The sequence below is a fragment of the Pinus tabuliformis genome, chromosome 6, assembly GCF_031772625.1.
Source record: "Pinus tabuliformis cultivar Carrire ecotype Pingquan chromosome 6, CPIR1, whole genome shotgun sequence".
Lineage (NCBI taxonomy): Eukaryota > Viridiplantae > Streptophyta > Pinopsida > Pinales > Pinaceae > Pinus > Pinus tabuliformis.
The window spans coordinates 701982600-702001718 of record NC_142292.1 but is presented as its reverse complement, the minus strand read 5'-3'; the positions used below and the strand labels follow the sequence as shown (position 1 = coordinate 702001718).

The 19119-nt window shown below is 39.2% G+C and overlaps 1 protein-coding gene across 1 annotated transcript in view; it reads right to left on the bottom strand.

Moving 5' to 3' along the window:
- LOC149260614 (uncharacterized) overlaps positions 1-15706 on the bottom strand; it is a 37415-nt gene extending 21709 nt beyond the window's left edge. Inside the window, exon 1 of the mRNA XM_089380346.1 lies at positions 15236-15706. Within this exon, the coding sequence (XP_089236472.1) occupies positions 15236-15427 (192 nt within the window). The 5' untranslated portion in view covers positions 15428-15706. The remainder of the gene's footprint in view (positions 1-15235) is intronic.
- Between the last annotated feature and the right edge of the window lie 3413 nt (positions 15707-19119).

The following is a 19119-nucleotide window of genomic DNA, read 5'->3' as shown; positions in this document are numbered from 1 at the left end:
TTCTGCCCTATGCGTCAGCTTTCCCGGCAGTTCCAGCTTCTGCTCTCTGCGTCAGTTGTTTTGGCAGTTCCGACATCTGCCCTATGCATCAGCTTTCCCCGTTGTTCCGGCAGTTCGGCCTTCTGCCCTCTGCGTCAGCTTTCCCGACTGCTGCGCTAATCCTCTCGGCACTATCTCTGCCTCTCTGCTTCTGTATTCACTGCCCCACAACTGCAACTCCAGATCACTCTCTCAACTTTCTCAGCAAACCCAACCCCAGAAATTCGAAATCTTGATCTCTTGGTGTGTTCTCCAATTGACCCTCAAGCCTCGTCTTATACTTTTCTCGTTGACAAATCAATGACCGAGATTAAGTCCCTAATCAATGGTTAAGATTAGATCTGGCTTGATCCATGACTTTTGGACCATTCTAACACAATTTTATATTAATTCACATTAATATTTTAATTTTCCCTAAGTTTAGACTTAGGGACTCCATTAAAAATATTTATTATTTTAATATCTCCCAAACTGTTTAGAATCTGCCCAAACCCTTTCTGGGTATTGGAGATCTCATGTGCCTTAGCCTCTCCACCAGATTTCCTGGCTAGAACACATCCAATGGTACCCCAAATCAACACTCCCTCTTAGCGAGGATTGTGCTCTAGCAATACTCCTTACTGAGTATTACTCTGATCATCCGGCATCGGTCCCTGATGCTAGGCCTGTTGCCCATCATCTGTATTGTTGCATCTCGTACTGCCACCCATGGCTCTGCCACTACCACTACTGCATCTGTACGACAGCTCCCTCTACATCCGTGTTGCTGCCCATGGCCCTGCCACTGCCATTGTTGCGTCTGCACTGCATCCCCTCTCATCATGTTGCATTATTCTACCCATAGCACCGCCACTGCTAACTGTTGCACTGCAACTCAGTTACTGAGACGTAAGTAACCAATCTCCCAACTCTAACATGTCAGGCTAGAGACACTCCCGATGCTGAAGCTCCCTCTGTCGCTGACAAGTGCTCCATCTCTGACCTCTACATTGCTACAACAACTCCCTGTATATATCACCATTGCACACCTCGATGCCATCCTGCACTGGTGCAACACTCCCATGCCTCTTGCACTGTTGCAGCCTGCTAGCCTCGCGTTGTCTTGGGAATCCTACACTGTAGCTCTCTCTGCCGCTCCATCCTCATCCGTCTCTACCGACATTCGTTAGTCCTGCTACTCCTGTTTGGGGCCCCTGTAGCTAGGTATAATCCAAGAGGTTGGGTACCTCGAGGATCCTACCCCTCATCTTCTGTAGTCCTCTTGACTACAGCTCAATGTCTCCCCACTTTCGCTCAAGTGGTGTGTGTGCACTCATGGCACAATCATCGTTTGTCTCCACTTCCTTCTCTGCCCTTGCTGGCACTGCCTTGGTCTCAGAAGCCTCTCCCTTACTCTTCTTCCTTGGACACTGGGTCGCATAATGACCCAGCTCCCCACAGTGGAAGCATTTGACCTTGGAGAGGTCCTTCTTCTTCCACTTTTCTTGCTTACCCTCAAATGCTAGGGCAGCATCCACCTCCTCCTCCTTCTTGATTCTGATCCCCTTGCTGCTGCTTCCCGTCTTGGTCACCCTCCTGATCTCTTCTTGGCAAAGAGCTACCCACATTTCCTCCCAATCTGGAAGGGTCGCCCTGCCCAATATGCTTTGGATAAACACCTCCCAGTCTTCTGAGATTACATTCAAGGTTGTTCTCACCATCAACTCTGGATCTGGTGTGGCCCCTATGGAAGTCAGCTAATCTCGGATCTCCTTCAATCGACCGAGGAAGGTGTCGATCTGTTCTCCCTTCTGCATCTGGTATGACCGCAACTGATTTTCTAGGAGCATCTTCCTCTGCACGGAAGTATGCTGATACAACTTGGTCAGGGCCTCCCACATCTCCCGTGTCGTATTCTTCTCGACAATATGTGGTACTATATGATCCTTGACCTCGTCAAGAATGATACTCTTGGCCCTCGCCATTGCTTCCTCATACCTGTCATTGTCAGCTGGGTCAACTGGGACCGCTATCGTCTTCAAGGCGAAGTGCTTGACACGATTTCTGTCAAGTACGGATAAGATTTTGGCCTTCCAGACTACGAAGTTTGAGGCTCCGTCCAGTCTATCTTGGTCTCTTACTCCGTGTAGTGCCATTCCGCTGCTCTTCTACTTCCCTCCTGGAAGTTCTCAATGTGACTCCCTCTGAGCCTCGATTTCCCTCCTAGAAATCCTTCTGCCGATGTCGAGATGCCCCCTACTCTGATCGTCTGTGCAACCGCACCACTGATCCGAATTTCTCAGCTAGAAACCCCTTGCCCTGTTAGGTACTGTTCTGACAACAGTACCCCACCAACTCCACTCTGCAATTTATCCACAGCCTCCTAAACCCCAGCAACCTAAAGGTGGGAGCTCCTAGGCTTTGCGCAGTCTCAGCACCAGCAAACTAGCTCCCTAAGCCAACTGCGTCAGCCCTCCTGGCCTCTATGTGGCTCTGTGTGAACCTATCTTTGCCTCCCTCAGCCTCTACGCAGCCTCTTCTTGGCCTGAACTTGATGACGCAGGCACTGTGTCACCCCTTCCTTGTTGTTTTGCTACTAGGAACAGCGTTTGTCACTCGGGACAGTAGTTTTCTGTTGTTGCTCTGTTCGGCTGATGTCCTCGGTTCTCCTTTGATCTGCAACCACGCTCTGAGACCATGTTGAAGTTTCTAAGTCTAACAGTTAGAAATCCTCCATGTACTTTCTGATTTGTTCCTGCCTACTTGTTCTAATTAATTAACAAGTTATTTACCATGTAAATACTGAAAATAAACACAAGTACATGCTCAACACATTACAAATCATCAACTGAAGGAAATAGAAACAAGCACACAAATGACATCGTTATTTTTGAATTAATGTCCCTGGAGAAACCCAATGCGGGAAAACACCACAGCAACTCCTCAACTCCAATCTGCCCCACGAAAAACCCCAGCGTCAGCCTCTAGGGACTGCGTCAACCTCTTCTGCCCTCTGCGTCAACTTTCCCAACAGTTCTGGTTGTTCCCAGCAGTCTCGGCTTTTACCCTTTGCATCAGCGTTCCCGACAGTTCCAACTTCTGCCCTCTGCATTAGCTTTCCCGGCAATTCTGGTTGTTCCCAGCAGTTCTGGCTTCTGCCCTCTGCATCAGCTTTCCTGGCAGTTCCAACAGTTCCGGCTTCTACCCTCTGCATCAGCTTTCCCAGTTGTTCCGGCAGTTCCAGCAGTTCCGGCTTTTGCCCTCCACGTCAGCTTTCCCAACTGTTCCGGCAGTTCCGGCTTCTACCCTCTACATCAGCTTTCCCAACGACTGCGTTGATCCTCCCGGCACTATCTCTATCTCTCTGCTTTTGTATTCGTTGCCCCTCAGCTGCTACTCCAGATCACTCTCTCAACTTTCTCAGCAAACCCAACCCCAGAAAGTCGAAATCTTGATCTCTTGGTGTGTTCTCCAAGTGACCCTCAAGCCTCCTCTTATACTTTTCTCGTTGACAAATCAACGGCCGAGATTGAGTCCCTAACCAACGGCTAAGATTAGATCTGGCTTGATCCATGACTTTTGGACAATTCTAACACAATTTTATATTAATTCACATTAATATTTTAATTTCCCTAAGTTTAGACTTAGGCACTCCATTAAAAATATTAATTATTTTAATATCTCTCAAACTATTTAGAATCTGCCCAAACCCTTTTTGGGTATTGGAGATCTCATGTGCCTTAGCCTCTCCACCAAATTTTGTGGCTAGAGCACATCTGATGCTACCCCAAATCAACACCTTAGACATGTATTCCCCATCATTATCTATTCTTAGATTTTTTATCTTCTTTTTTGTCAAGATCTCTACTTCTGCCTTGAATTCATGGAATTTTTCAAAAACTTCATCCTTAGTTTTGAGGAGATAAATCCATGTTTTCCTTAAATGATCATTAATGAAATTCACATAGTATTGATGACCTCCAAGAGATTTTTCTGCAATTGGTCCACAAACATCAGAATGAATGAGGTCTAATATTTCTTTAGACCTAGTATCATTGCTTGTAAATGGTTTCTTCAAATTATTGCCTAAAGCACATCCCTTGCATACTTATTCATGGTCTTCTTTCAAATTCACATAGTATTGATGACCTCCAAGAGATTTTTCTCCCATTGGTCCACAAACATCAGAATGAATGAAGTCTAATATTTCTTTAGACCTGATATCACTGCTTGCAAATGGTTTCTTCAAATTATTGTCTAAAGCACATCCCTTGCATACTTATTCATGGTCTTCTTACTTCATGCTTCTAGATTCTAGAAGATGTTTCTAGCCATGCAATTTTATTTTATTCCTACATGCTCCTATCCTACTCAAAACTTTGAAAGAAGACTTGAAGTAAAGAGTTTGACCTAGTCATAGTAGAGATCCAGAGGATCTTCCTTCTTTTGCTTCTTTTCTTCTTCTTTCACCTCTTGAGTTGTGAGCTTCTTTCCTCTTTCTTTTGTTGTTGTCCTTCTTAAGCTTAGGACAATTCCTTTTGTAGTGTCCATATTCTTGGCATCCAAAACATTGGATTTTGGACATGTCTTTGTTGTTTGTTCTTCGTGGACCAAATTTGCCAAATTTTCCCTTTCTCTTGGCCATGGTAGCAAATGCTTGCTCCTTTGATCCCACATCTTCCTTTGCTTTAAGTCTGGTTTCCTCTGTCCTGCATAGAGACCACATTTCATTGAGTGTGGTTGCTTCCTTCTTGGCATATATGCTTGATGTGAAGTTGCCCCAATCCTCAGGTAGAGCATTGAGTACTACAGTTGTCATCTCTCTATCAGACATGACTTCCCCAAGCTCTTGAAGTTGATCTCTCATTTCAGAGATTTTCATGAAGTAGGGAGCTATTCCTTCCTTTGTTATCTTCATCTTGTACAATTCATTCCTTAGAGATATTACTTCTCTGGTTGTGGATACCGAGAATAGCTCTACTAGCTTATCATAAATTTCTTTTGATGTTTCAAATTTGGAGACATAAGGAATGAGAGAGTCTTTGATTGATTCTATTAGAATCCTTTGTGCTCTTGTCTCATCCTTATTGTACTTAGCTAAGGCTTGAGTTTGTTCCTTAGCAGGGATAGTGATATTCCCTTTGATATGTTCTAGAAGTTCATTCTCCTTGAGAAGTAGATCAGTCCTCTTCTTCCATGCAAGAAAGTTATTGGTACCTACCAATTTGTTGCTTTCCTTGCAAAAAGACATTGATGTATATTCAAAAGGGGACATATACTTACTTGATAGATTTTTGAGATGTAATGGATTTGCTTCCTCCTTGAAGACTTGATGGCTTGCCTTCCTTGGATCTTGATGTTCTTCAAGTTGCCTTCTCCAAGTGGACTTGCTTGATGATGAAATTTGCTTGATGACTTGTAGCTTGATGTAGGTCTTGCTTCGATCTGATCTTCTTTGTAGGTGCCTTTATGTAAGGCTCTTCTTCTTGCTATGTAGACTTCCTTGATGAATGATGGATTGGAGACCTTCTTGTCCTTGAAGTGATTGAGACTTCTAGGCTTGATGCTTCAACCTTGTAGATGTCTTTCCTTGATGAGTGTTCTTGAGTTGCCCTTTCCTTGATGTGTCACCTTAGCTCTGATACCATGTTGAAGAATCTAGGGCAAATAAGTGTAGTGTGATTCTTCGTTACTTGATAACAATTTGTGGAGTCTTTTTACTTTTTCTTGTTAGCTTAATCTTCTTCTTCTTATTATTAATGCATGTGTGTGTACTTCATCAAACTGCTACCAAAACATAAGAACAAGAACACAAGATGTTGGCTCTCTACCAGGGCCAAAACCTGTCTTCTCTTGAGAGGAAAACCCTTCGATAAGTTTTCTCGTATTGAAGCTTCTTTCTTGATCAATGCAAAACCCTAGACCCTTGACTAGACGAACCTCCAAGCACAAGTCAAATCCTTCCTTTTCTTTGCACTATGTTTCCCCGACACTTTGTCTACCTCCTTCCAGCACTTCGTCCTTCTTCTGGTACTTCGTTCTTCCTTCCATTGTAAGTAGATCTTCTAGAAGAGATACTTTTCCTTAGTGATATCCTTCACCTAAGGATACTCATTCCTTCTCTTGATCATCCGAGTTCCTTCTTGGTGTATGGTGGAAGGCTTAGTGTGACAGCACTGCAGCCCTAATTCTCGCACGTGTGGGAGGTACCCTAGAGAATTAGGGTCCTTTTTCCTTCAATAGAGAGAGAGTCTACTTCGCTTGACTTGAGTGGCCTTGTAGGCCTAATTTCTAACACAAACAATGATGAACATGTCACTATGACCTTACTGCTGATATAACCGCAGACTGTCATATCTTTTCTTGCACGTGTCACTGTATTAACCCCAAAAAACAGTGCTTAAATCTTCGGTGGTTACTTCTCCTTCTTCGTTTTCCTTGGACACCTTTCTTTCGTCCTTTTACTACCCTTTTCTTGCCTCCTTACCTCACAGATTTCAGAGATGTGTATTCGTTGTCTTTAGAGGAGTGGACAACCTCTATATAGAGGATTGTCCCTCCTTTAGGCCGACTTGCTGCTTTGAGGCCAACTTGACTTTCTTTGCTGCGTTAAGTGCTTTTAATGGTGCCATTGCTTCTTTTGATGGTGTCTTGGCTAGGCGGAGACTTGACTTTGCTTGGAGGTGTCTTCTTTGACTTTTATACATAAATATAAATAATGTAACATACCCTTAAGATCTTCAACATAATTCTTTTGACTCTTTGACTCACCTATAGCACTTTGACGTGTGCTAGACCTACTTCAATGAGCAAGAAACTCATTGACATATATTATAAAAATAATATTTCTTTTCTTGAATAAATACAAATATCAATAGTACATTTATGAAGACCAAACCTAGTTACATTTCCTTCAACAGAGAATGCATGTGTCTAAGCCTTCCTATAAATTTTGAGGCCTAGAGCACATCTAATGCTACCCCAAATCAACACTCCCTCTTAGCGAGGAATGTGCTCTAGCAATATAATCACTCACATTGGGTTTTGAATATTTTTGTGCTTGACATATATTGAGATTGTTTGACGTTTAATTAACTCTAAGCACGGTTTTAATTACTTGAATTCTTGGATATTTATTGCGTATTAAAATTTTTAGAATTTTTCAAGTAATTGTTAAGTACTCTTTCATGGAATTGTGGTAAATTGCATATCTTTTGCTTCCTAAACTGAGTATTTTTTAGCATCTATATAATTGGCATTGATATGATGTCTGCCATGCTGTCCACCAACTACTGCACTGTTGTTGCAACTGTACTGTTGTTGACCCTGCCACTGTCAACACTGCATCCTTTAAAAATTTCATTAAGCCTTTTGATTCTCACGTTTGCCACATTCAAATTTTAACCTTCATTCATATACTTTATCACATTAAATTTGTCGAAGGAATAATATAAAAATTTTAAATCTAAAGTTCTTTTTCGCAATTTTTCGTGTTAAGGGTTTGGGACTTCAAAATTTTAAGGGAAATTTTGGTGGGGTTAAAAAAAATTATTTTTCTATAGTCAAGGCACATTAAATATTTTTAAATTATCTCTAAAGTTTGACTATAGGAAAACAAGAAATTTTTCTGGATTGGAGCACTTACGAAAAATCACTTTAATTCTGAAATTGCTTGAAGTGTTTAGCATTTGAATGTCATGGTTCTTCATAGTAATTAATTTTCGAAATTTAAGTGTTTAGGTCTTTTGCATGCTAAGTTTTATAATCACTCACATTGGGTTTTGAATATTTTTGTGCTTGACATCTATTGAGATTGCTTGATGTTTAATTAACTCTAAGCACGGTTTTAATTACTTGAATTATTGGATATTTATTGCGTATTAATTTTTTTAGAATTTTTCAAGTAATTGTTAAGTACTCTTTCATGGAATTGTGGTAAATTGCATATCTTTTGTTTCCTAAACTGAGTATTTTTTAGCATCTATATAATTGGCATTGATATTAAAGAATTGTGAAGAGGTTTTTGTTCTATTTGAGCTATACTTGCATTGGAAAGAATCTAGATAAACTGAAGTGATAAGCTTGTGATTTAATTTCATATTGGGCATTATACTGTGATATTTTAAGCACATTGTTGAGTTGAATGTTTTAAGAGATTTATCTTTCAGTCACTGTCTTGTGAAATGAATATTTATTTTGGCAATTAAGGCTTTAGCATATAACTCAGAAATAAATCGCAACATAAGCGCTTTCAACCCTTGAATCTAGTGTCATCTTGCTCCATCTTCTAATCATCTCGTGCATTTGCATATTAGGTTAGCCTTGCATAGTTAAAATTTACTTCCAAGCATAAGCTTGGTCGATAGAAAGATATGAACCCATCCATATTTGCTTGAGAAGCCCACTTTTAATAGTACTTAAAACGGTGACCTTGCAATCGTCAGAGCCACAGCTCTCTACAGCGTCGGAGGCACAGGGTATGTTAGATTTTCAGGAGAGGTATCGTCAATCAGACCTTAGTGTGCTTCACCTTATCTTCTCTCTACCACTTACTACAAAATCAATCTCAATATAGAAAGAATTGAAGGGTTTAAACTTAGAATAGGCATTTAACTAAAATTAACCAAGATTTGTCCATCCCACATTAGCTTTAGGATCTGCACTTCATATAAGATATTTATTCATCCAAGCAGCAATTGTTAATCAATTACTTGGTCCTAAATTTCCTAACAAGATAGTTGACTCCATAAGGGACTAGTATCAATTGTTTAAATCTAATCGAATCCTATAAGTCTTGCTACATCTAAAACAAGTACTTGGTTGCTTGACTGTGTCTCGTGAACTGGTTGGTTCCCAACTAGTTCTCCTTCATTTCATTTCTGTAGGGTCTACCCCCCTTAGTCTACTATTGGGAGACAGCTTAAACAGAGTGATTGGGGATCAGGGTGACAACCCCCAATCTGAGCCATTGTCACAGTGCCTGGACATTTTGTGCGACAACAAACCCCTTCATATTTGTATTGATGAGAAGCACCCCTAGCCCTACGAGACTTGATTTTCTAGCTTATTTTCAGAAAATACTTTGTGTAAATTGAATCAAACTAGTTCCCTTTATCTTAAGTACACACCCAAGTGATGAATGTATCAAACAGTTCCTTCATTCATTGATGGTTGAATGTCGAAAACTAGCCCTTTTTATCATATATCCTACCAAAGTTGTTGATTGTGACCAATTGGTCTTTTAATTTCATACAATACTTGTTGGCTCCATTAGTTGAAGAGATTGAGAAGCACTAGTTGCATACCATCCCATTTCCATGTTCCCCTTTTCTTCCTTGTCATTATTTCCCATATTCCTTTACCCAATTCCATTTCCATTTTCATATACCATGACAACAATTTGTTTTATTAAAGCTTACTCTTCATTTTCACCTGAGGCTCCCACTCCATAGCCTTGATAATCCTACCTTAGCGAAGGTCCCCCTTGTGTTGGAGAAGAACCAACCTAAAGTGTGGGGAAGAGCCATTAAGGTGATATTTGGCAGCTTTCCTATGTCACATGAAGCTAACATTTTGGTGCTTGGGACTCTGAACTTTTGTGGATGCTAGATTTTGTCGTAATAATGAGTTCTAGTGGTCCCAAATAAAATATAAGGTGCATTAAGCAACAAATACCACAAGAGATTAAGAGGATTTTATGGCAAGGAGGCAAGAGAAACAGTATGAGATTCCACATAATCAACTAGCCTATAGTTAGAGCACCAAAAGCTCATGGTGGTCTTGGTATTAAGGATCCAGCAGCCAGCCATGATGAATCTAGCAATGGGAGCAAAGCTTCTCTAGCACCTGATTACAGGAAATTATGATTGGTATAAGAGAGTTTTTATCAAAGGCATGACGAAAAGAAGCTTCAATTCAAACCCTACTTGAAAGGATGGTTCCCCTAGTTGAAAGTTGATTAAAGCCTCAACCCCAATTCTTTAGCCCAAATTATCTTGGGTTCCTGGAAATGTGAAAAGGGTTGAGATTTGGAGTAACAGCATTATGGGAAACAACCCATCATCTGGATGATAGAAAGGGTGGAACTTTAGTACTCGCCCACCAGGTCGCTCTGCCGTAATTCAACATCTTGTAACTTATTTTAAAGGTTTCACCTTTATAAGACTGTCCTTCTCTGATCAACAAGGATGGGGGAAAGACATTTTTTTCTGTGAGGAAAGGTTATGAGACTTAGTTGGCAGACTTAACTCTTCCTTCCTCCCAGATCCCTTATTCGGAACAAGATATGGCACTTAGGTGGCATTCTAAAAGAATTTGACTACAAAGAATTTGACAAAATAAAATATTGACTACAAAGAATTTGACAAAGCAAGGGATTCAATGCCCATCAAGATATGCTCTATGCCTGGATAACGTTAAAACTGCTCACCATTTATTCTTGCAATGTCAATTTATAACTCAAGTCTGGACATGAAGGGGTTTGCGCATTTATACTGCAAACAAGATTCTTGAAAGAGTTTATTTATCAATTGGTGCAATACGTACCATAGGTCCCTCAAAAATAAACCTGTACTGAAGAGAGTTTGGGTTGCTTTGCCAAATACATTTGTAGGAAAGTGTGGTTACCAAGAAATAGGGTGATTTTTCAACATGAATCAACCAATGCTGACCTTGTGGTTAATAGAGCTATAGCCCTCTTAGCGGAATTCATCAATTCCAAAGGTTTCTATCTCTCCTCTCGACATTTGCTAGAGCACAATGAAGAAAGCTGGCTAGAACAGTTCAACATGTTTCTGAATCCATCAGACCTGGGGGAGATTGGTTTTCCCAAGATCTAGCTGGCAGCTTCATTTGAATGAGGAATACTTTCAAGTCTGGAAAGGTGAACAATCCTCCTTTTTCCTATTTTTTCAATGGTGCATCTAAGAGGAATCATAGGGTGTCAAGTGGGTGAGGTTAATTCTTAAACCAGAAGGAACATTGGTATCTTCAATGTTCATACTCATGGAGATTATGGCAGATCTGTGTGGGACTTTTACAGCTGTCCCAATACTTTTCATTGGCAGTGGGCACAGTGGACATTGGCAAGTTTGGAGCTGAGATCCTCTCTAGCATTTGGGATCTCCTGTTCCCATTGCCCCCTTTCACTGTCGTCCTTTGTCTCATTGCAGATTATGTGGTTTTCTGAATGATTTTCACTTAGCTTCACTTCTTCGGGGGTGAGTTTGTTCTTCTCATTCAGTCCCCTGGTTGTCTTCTCCAGCATTTCTACCTGTTGTTTCCTCTGGATTTCAGGTTTGGCTTCTTGTTCAGTGCCTCTTGGTTTTCAGTCATGCCTCCTCTCCGTTATCACCCTAATTTCTCTTTGCAGGTTTTAGCTGTTTGTTCTTGGGTTCATGCAGTTTTTATGTGCTCTGGTTGGCAGGTGTGCTTACACCTGTTGCGGGCCCGCCCAGTTCTCTCTCCTGCCTCAGCTTCTGGCTGAGAATTCCAAAGGCCATGGATTACACACAGCTCTCAGAAACTCAAGAGGCTCTCATGTAGTATGCTGAGGCCATGGAAACTTGGAAAGACATGATAATTTAATTGAAGAAATGCAAGGTGCACTTTCAAGCTCTCATGTGGATTTTCTTATGGGGACCATGTAAACTCAGACAAAACATATATTGGGCCTTGAAGCCGAACTGTTTAAATTGCAGCAAGCAGTAGTCTACTTTATCAAGCAGCAGCAGAATGGAACTGGTGCTCCTGACCCTTCATTAGCTACAAAGCATGGACCCCTGGAGGAAAAGTTCCATCTCAGCAAGCCACTGTGAATACAGCTCTAGCAAAGGAAGCTAGCACGTTAGGATAAGTTATTGGTGATTTTATAATCTCTTTTTTTCAATTACGATATTTGAAGTACTTAAGCTGTTTGGTATCTTCTATGGACTGTACATTAATCATTTCGAAAGGCTCATGCTCTACTGTGGAAAATTCCAGCCTTGTATGTTTTATTGGATAGCCTCTCCTTTTTTGGTTTGTGAACAGAGGATCAGAACATTTTTTACTGTACTCTTTGTTGTCAGTTTTGCTGCAAACTTTATTTAATATAAGACAAATTAAAATCATACCAATCATCTCAGATCTTTGAGCAGTAGCAGCTTTGTTAGTCTCAGGCTCTCAGCCTGCAAACATAAATGATGTATGTCAACAACTTTGGCATGGAAGTGAAGTCCAACTAAATCTACATGTTGCTTGGAATTGAAACGATTGAGTGAGAAGGGGAATACATGCAAATAAAGAACCAAAATGGTATTTTGAAGCAGACAACGGAAAAAAATAAGTTGAGTTATTACAAAGTAATGAAAACAAAAAGCCAGTTGCAAGTGAAATTAATACAAAGCAGGTCAAGAGAACTCAGAAGGGCAAATGATTAAGAGAGGCAATGTAGAAAGGCAATTAACACGTGAGGACATGACCTAGACTGAATGCCTGGGTTCAATACGATTTATGGGCAAGAAAATGGGACAAGAATTTTGTATTAAATCTCAAGTCAAAAATTGAACAGAATGCTCACAAAATCCTAGACTGCACAACATACACAAACACAAGTAAATCAGACAAGTAGGTTCGTCATTGCAAGAGAAATGGAAAGGCACAGCATGTGCAAAACAGGAAAAGGCATTCTGTAAATTTTCAAAATAAACAAGACAAAATCATAGATGCAACAATATTAAGGAAGGTTTTCTAACTGATCCAAATATACTTACAGATAAGAAGGGCGCCATTAGATCTAACAATACTTGTATTGTATTGTATGCAATTGTATTATGTTCACTGTTTATGTTCTTTTTTAAGAAAATGTGATTGCTTCTTGTATGGAAAGCTTACAACACGTCCCATGTGACAAACTAGCCCCAAAAATGAAGTGTTTCCTGTGTTTTAAGTCAAAAAATTGCAATACGATTAAATCTACTGTTACATATGAAGTTGTTATGCTGCATGACAGGCAGTTATGTTGAAAATCTGTTACCTAGGATAACTTGTGTTGTAACAAACACAGGGATATAGGAAATGCATCATAGTAATATAGATGAATAATAACAGAGGGTAGGATTCGGAATGAGATAAGGATGCTCCTCGTGGTCAGACTTCACTCTTTGTAGCCTCTAAAGGGTGTATTGATTCAATACAATTTGTCCTGGTCATCTTCAGGATGTGTCCACTATGGTGTGAATGTGTATTTGTTTCGCCTGTGTATTTCCACTGTTCGTAACAAGTGTCATAAGGTATGGGAGACTGTATATCTGGTTTATTAATATGGTATCAAAACTCCCAGGTTACGATGATTGATATGGAACGTTCCTGGAAAAACCACGGAGTGTGTCAATCTTCTTTATGGTTTTCACTTATTGATGCTACATACTTTAATTAGCATCCAGTAATATTCTTGTAGTTGATTGCGAGTTAGCTACAAGCTGCCCAGCCGGAGGCAGAAGATGAAAATAAATGGGAGTCCTATAGGGTGTATGCAAAGACATGCAACAGAAGTTAGTGAGCGTGGAGGTAACGTGCAAAAATAATAGATGAATCTTTGCAACCTGCAACACGTCTTTGGAATCAAGCAAATCTGCAAAGAGATGATCAACCCACGAAGGGCTCATTCCACAAAGGAGAGAATTCACAAGAATTCCAGAAAGGATGATATCTGCAGAGGAGTTCTGCAAGGATGGTATCCACAAATAGAGACCCAGAACCCACACATTTCTGAGTTGCTCGAGTGAGATATTGCTATTCTTGTCACCTTTCACCGTAGTCACGAGTAATTAGAAAAGAGGGGGACTATTCAAAGTCTCATACCCCTGCATGCGGCTTCAGAAAATTTAGGAAGAGGCAGGGTAGATGTTACTTGTAAGCCACATAGAGACAGGCAAACCATGATGTCCTCGCAGAATTTCTAACTGGGTACATGTTCCTTGTAAGCCACATAGAGGCTGGGGCAAACCATGTCACGTTTTGTTGCTGCCTTGTATGTATAATTTCAAATGCAGACAGCATACAGAAAAAAATAGTGCTGTATATACCCAAGATCAACTAGCAAGATGATCTGAGCAACGTTGTAGGTGGGCTCGCATGGGTCTTGACTCTTAAGGTCCGACCCAGCAATGTGGGTGGACATGTATGGCTGTTGGGTGTCTGTCTCAGTGTTGCAGGTGGATCTGCATAGCCATTCTTGTCGAGTATCTGAACTTCGGGAAGATATCTTCACAGGGAGTAGATATCTACTTGCAAGATAGAAACATAATTTAACATGCTGTTCGTGCTCCTAGACATGGAGACGAGATTACAAGGGCATGAATATCTGGAATTTGAAAAAAGACTTAGAAGGGAGTGGTATTAATAATGCAAGACGTCAAAAACATATAAATAGAAATATGGGAAAGTAAGTCCATGCCATAAAGTGTGTGACATAGGCCAAACAGTAGACAAAACACTGCAATTTCTGGGCATGATTCCGGCACAATTTTGACTGGAACCGTGCCATGGATAACAGTTCCACTGGGAACTACGATCTGCTCATTGATCCACCATGCTTGGACGGTTGTAGGGGTCTCTAAATCGACCTGAGACTTCCGAAAAACCAGAAACCCGTCCAATACACGAGAATAAGAAGAAATATGAAGATTCAAGAACCCCGAAACTTATATGCTTATAAACAAAATTATTTAATATTTTCATTTAATTAGAGTTTATTAACAATGTTATTTGATATTCTCAGTTTATTCAACCTATTGAACTATTATTTGTTTTCTAAAATATCCATCATGAGTGTCTAACAAACAGAACACATTGACAATCAGGGAGGATTTAATGCTTTGAAGTAAGAAGCTGCAATATGGTATCGGGGAGAATATCTTGTTTTTAAAGGAGTTAAATTTTCCTTTCATTCAGAAGAATTACGGTAAATATGTGTTTTTTTAACATTTTTACTTTTCCTGATTATTTAGCTCAGGAAAAACAGTATGCGTCGTATGTCTTATGCAGGTGAATAAATTATTACACTTGGACCAGGGGTAAATAACGAATCCTACCACCCTTTGGATTGCCTGAAAGCTTCTGCCCTAATTTGCAAAATGGTAAATTAAAGCTTCGAGGCAACTAAACTAGCAAATATACAGAAATGCGCAGCATTACAGTTCAACATTTAACAACATTTTGCAATTTTTTGCCACACCTTTTGCCGCGGCAACTGGTTCCTCCTCTCTCTCTCAGCCAATAATCTCTGCAGAAATCGTTTGAGTTTTTGACCGTTATCGGATAGTTCGCCAGTGTGTCCTGACTCCAATACCATTTTGAATCTTGAGATTTTGCCATCCAGAGCACTGTCCTCAAGGCCTTCAATTTCATTGCCGTGAAGTGAATCCATTTTTTTGATCCTCAGCTTTATTGAAAACTTGAAGAAAGGAAATCCTGACTTTCACGGCCTATGGATAGCTCTCAATACCTGCGAGAGCTTTTGGAATTTGCTCACATTGAGTCTTTCGTCTGCTACCCAAGAGCTTTCAGTGCTTTCCCACCCTTTTATTCGCTTCGAATTGAAAGAAAGATACTAGCGCAGGGAAGACATATGGTTAGTCGAAGTTTTAATTGGCATGCACGAAAAGAGAGACCAATTTGGGAAACGCTACAATCGACACTGCGAATACAGTGTATGGGGTATTAATACAGTTTATGGGGTATTACTAGCAATTGTCTTAAAAGTTGCAAAGAAAAGGCCCGTGGATTATTAAATTGGAATTCATGAATTTTTCTAGAAGAGAGGTTGGTTCAAGTCTAATCAATGAGCAATTTGAGCTGCCTAAAGGCTTTCTAATTTTTTATTATGGTAAAATTATATTGATAATTCATTGGTTTTATTTTCAAAAGCTTAAAGGAATTTGAAGAGCAGGTATAGAATTGCTTTGTGGGATTTGATTCCAAAATCATTGATTTGTAAATACATACTCAATGAAATGTTAATCGGTTGAAACCCTGCACAAATGTTTGATATAAGCAAATAAGCCGAAAAAAGTTGAAAGGCTTAGACCTGCTTGGGACAAGCATAATCCTTACTCCGCTCCAAATAAGAGTTGCTATATACGGATTAGGATACTATGCAAGAAAGCATGCATTATGAACAGAAAAGGCAAAAGATAACAGTGTTTAATTGCCATATACAAGGCCTTCACAGTTTACCCCATGACAGCGTAAAAGGAACTAACAATATAAATCACGCATCCATAACAGCGAAGGTAAAAGAGCAGCAAACATGCATTTATCCAAAAAATTGCAGCAGGGAAATAGCCAAACATTATATATCTTCTTCCATTAACCATAGAATTTAATAATAGTGTGGTGACATTTAAATGGGGGTTATAGTGGTGGGTATTGCTAAATTCTGTCACCATACTATTATTAATGCATGTCACCACACTATTAGTATTGCTAATTGCAATGGGGGTTATAATTCCGAAATCACACTATTAGTATTGCGAATTGCAATGGGTTATATTTCCGAAATTATTGTATAATAGATTTAAAAAAATAATAATAATAATAATAATCAAGAATATATTATTTTTATGTTTTATTTAAAAAAATCACGAAGAAGAAGATAATAAAAAAAAAAAAAAAAAAATCCTAAATAGAATGAAATTGATATTTGATTTAAAAACTCTAAAATGTCCAAACACTCGCTATGGAGATGACTCGCTGTTAATTAAACTCACATCGTGATAGTGATTCATTTGAAATTCAAGAGAGTGTTGAGATTGGCTTGAGCGGGCAACGCCATCCTCGGCTTCTTGACGCAATTTCACCTAATTTCTTGGTTTATTTGATACTTTGTCTATTCTCTGATGGCATATTTGAAACAAGGGCGATGCCCATCTTCTTGATGCTCGTCGAGATTCTCGGTTCGAATCCAATGGAAAACTGGGGAGTGGGAGTGTGCTGGGAAGTTGTGAGTGGCGTGAAGCTAGCGTGTAGTCTAGTGAGACCTTTTTATACTTTAAAAATTTACAACAATAATAAAACTAAACTGACATATTATTTCGTTTACATTAGAAACACCTCATAAAAGAATTACATAATAAACTATGACATTAAACTCATCTCTATTCATAGTGATATTTACCAAATCAATGTAAAACCACAATTGCCACAAACTGTTTGGTTTTAGTAATGAACACTTGTGATTAATGTTTATTTAAACAATATATAAATATATTCTATTTACTTATCATAAAAGAGTTAATTACATAAATTAGTTATTTTTAAAATTATTATAAATTTACTTATCATAAAAGAGTTAATTACATAAATTAGTTATTTGTCTACACTCTTTGCCCATGAGTCACTCATAGGAAATATGGAATCTAGGCCTCAGGAAGCGTGCCAAAGAGCCCTCCTGGAAAGTGACAAAGCCGGCAGGTGGTCGCAGCGTTCCTATCTTGGAAATCCAATTTGTGGGATGGGAAGTGCAGAGCATCTTCTGAACTCGATAAAGCCAAGCGCGCACGTCATGTTTAGACCCACAAGCTTGACTTGGATGAACCAGGACAGGAATCTATCATTGTAGATTTTCCATGGCATGCTTACAATAACTTTGAATTGTGTGTGAAAACCTAACCAAAGTCGGTGACTCGTGGTTTCATGTCTCTAGGTTTAAATAAGCACGTTGTCAAACGATCATGGAATTTTAAGAATGCATTGAACCCATACAAGAAATTGTAGGGGTTGTATGAGCTGTGCACAGGCAAGCTCGTTAGCTTTTGCGTTTCTTGTGTTTAAAATCTTTGCTTTTTTCTGAGCTTTTTACTTTCAATCCTTGCTTTTATGAGTTTTTTCGTGCTTTTTTTAATTTTCTGGATAGAATCCTTTTTTGTGAGCTTTTGTGCTTTCTTGACTTTCCCTGCTTTCTTGATTTTCAGTTGTTTTCATTTCTGCCTCAGATCAACCGTTGAAAGTGTCTCCCCTGATCGAACGGATCAGGGTAAAAGTGTTGACGAAGAAGTTGATGCATAGGAAGGCCTATCGACCTAATTAAATTGGTTTTGAAGTGGCTTGGGCGAGTGTTGCAACGTGGAAGTCGCCGTGGCATTTCAAATCATGTGTGAAACATATACTTTTGGATGTTATAATTATTTCTTCATGTTTTATTACTTTGTTTGTTGTGTATAATGTATCATGATACAATGTTCTAAAATATAAATTAGAAAAAGTGATTCTACTTTACAAATTTATTTTCTTTAGGAAAGAGTAAACTAATATTGGAAAATTATAGTTAATAAAAATTATTTTGTATTTATTACGCGGGTTTAGAATAGAGTGGTATTTTGTTAAGGCGCTTTGTGGAATGAATGAATGGATGGAATTTTAACATCTACGAGACTAGATATAGTCTATGGGACCACTAGCTTACCTACTTTTTGCCTTTTGTAATTCACTCTTCTTATTATTCAAATTAATGATAAGCTAACCCAACCTTCTAGCAATGCCCTCACTGAAAAGACAATGCCAAGGAACTGTTGTTAACATACTATTGTAATTGTCTCTAATGTCTCTGAAAGCATCACATTCCAAAATGAAATGTTTTTCCAATTCCACTGCCCTAGAGGTGCAAAAAGTACACACCCGCTCTTCCCAAGCTTCTTTAGGCCTTTTCCACCGCCCTGTTTTGCACCGTAGTTGATGCGAGTTAGTTCTTAATTGAGTAGTGGTTAGAAACTCTATGGGTAAAAATCCGGCCATGCTAAGGATTGGTGTGGCTCAAGCCAAGTGTGATCCCTATGTGATTTTGACGACTTAGATGTCCTTGGGTCGCGACTACTCAAGCCACATATTAAATGTGTCAGTCATCTTAGAACTCACATCACCTAGCGAACAAAAAAGATAATCCTGTAAATATTGGATAATTTTATCAAAAAATCCTCTTAAAAAAATTAAATTCAATTTTTCAAGGGTATATATAGTTTGAGTATATTTAATAATAAACATGTTAGTCATCGTAGAACTCATATTACCTAGAGAACAAAAAAAAATGTAAATATTGGATAATTTTATTTAAAAAAAATCCTC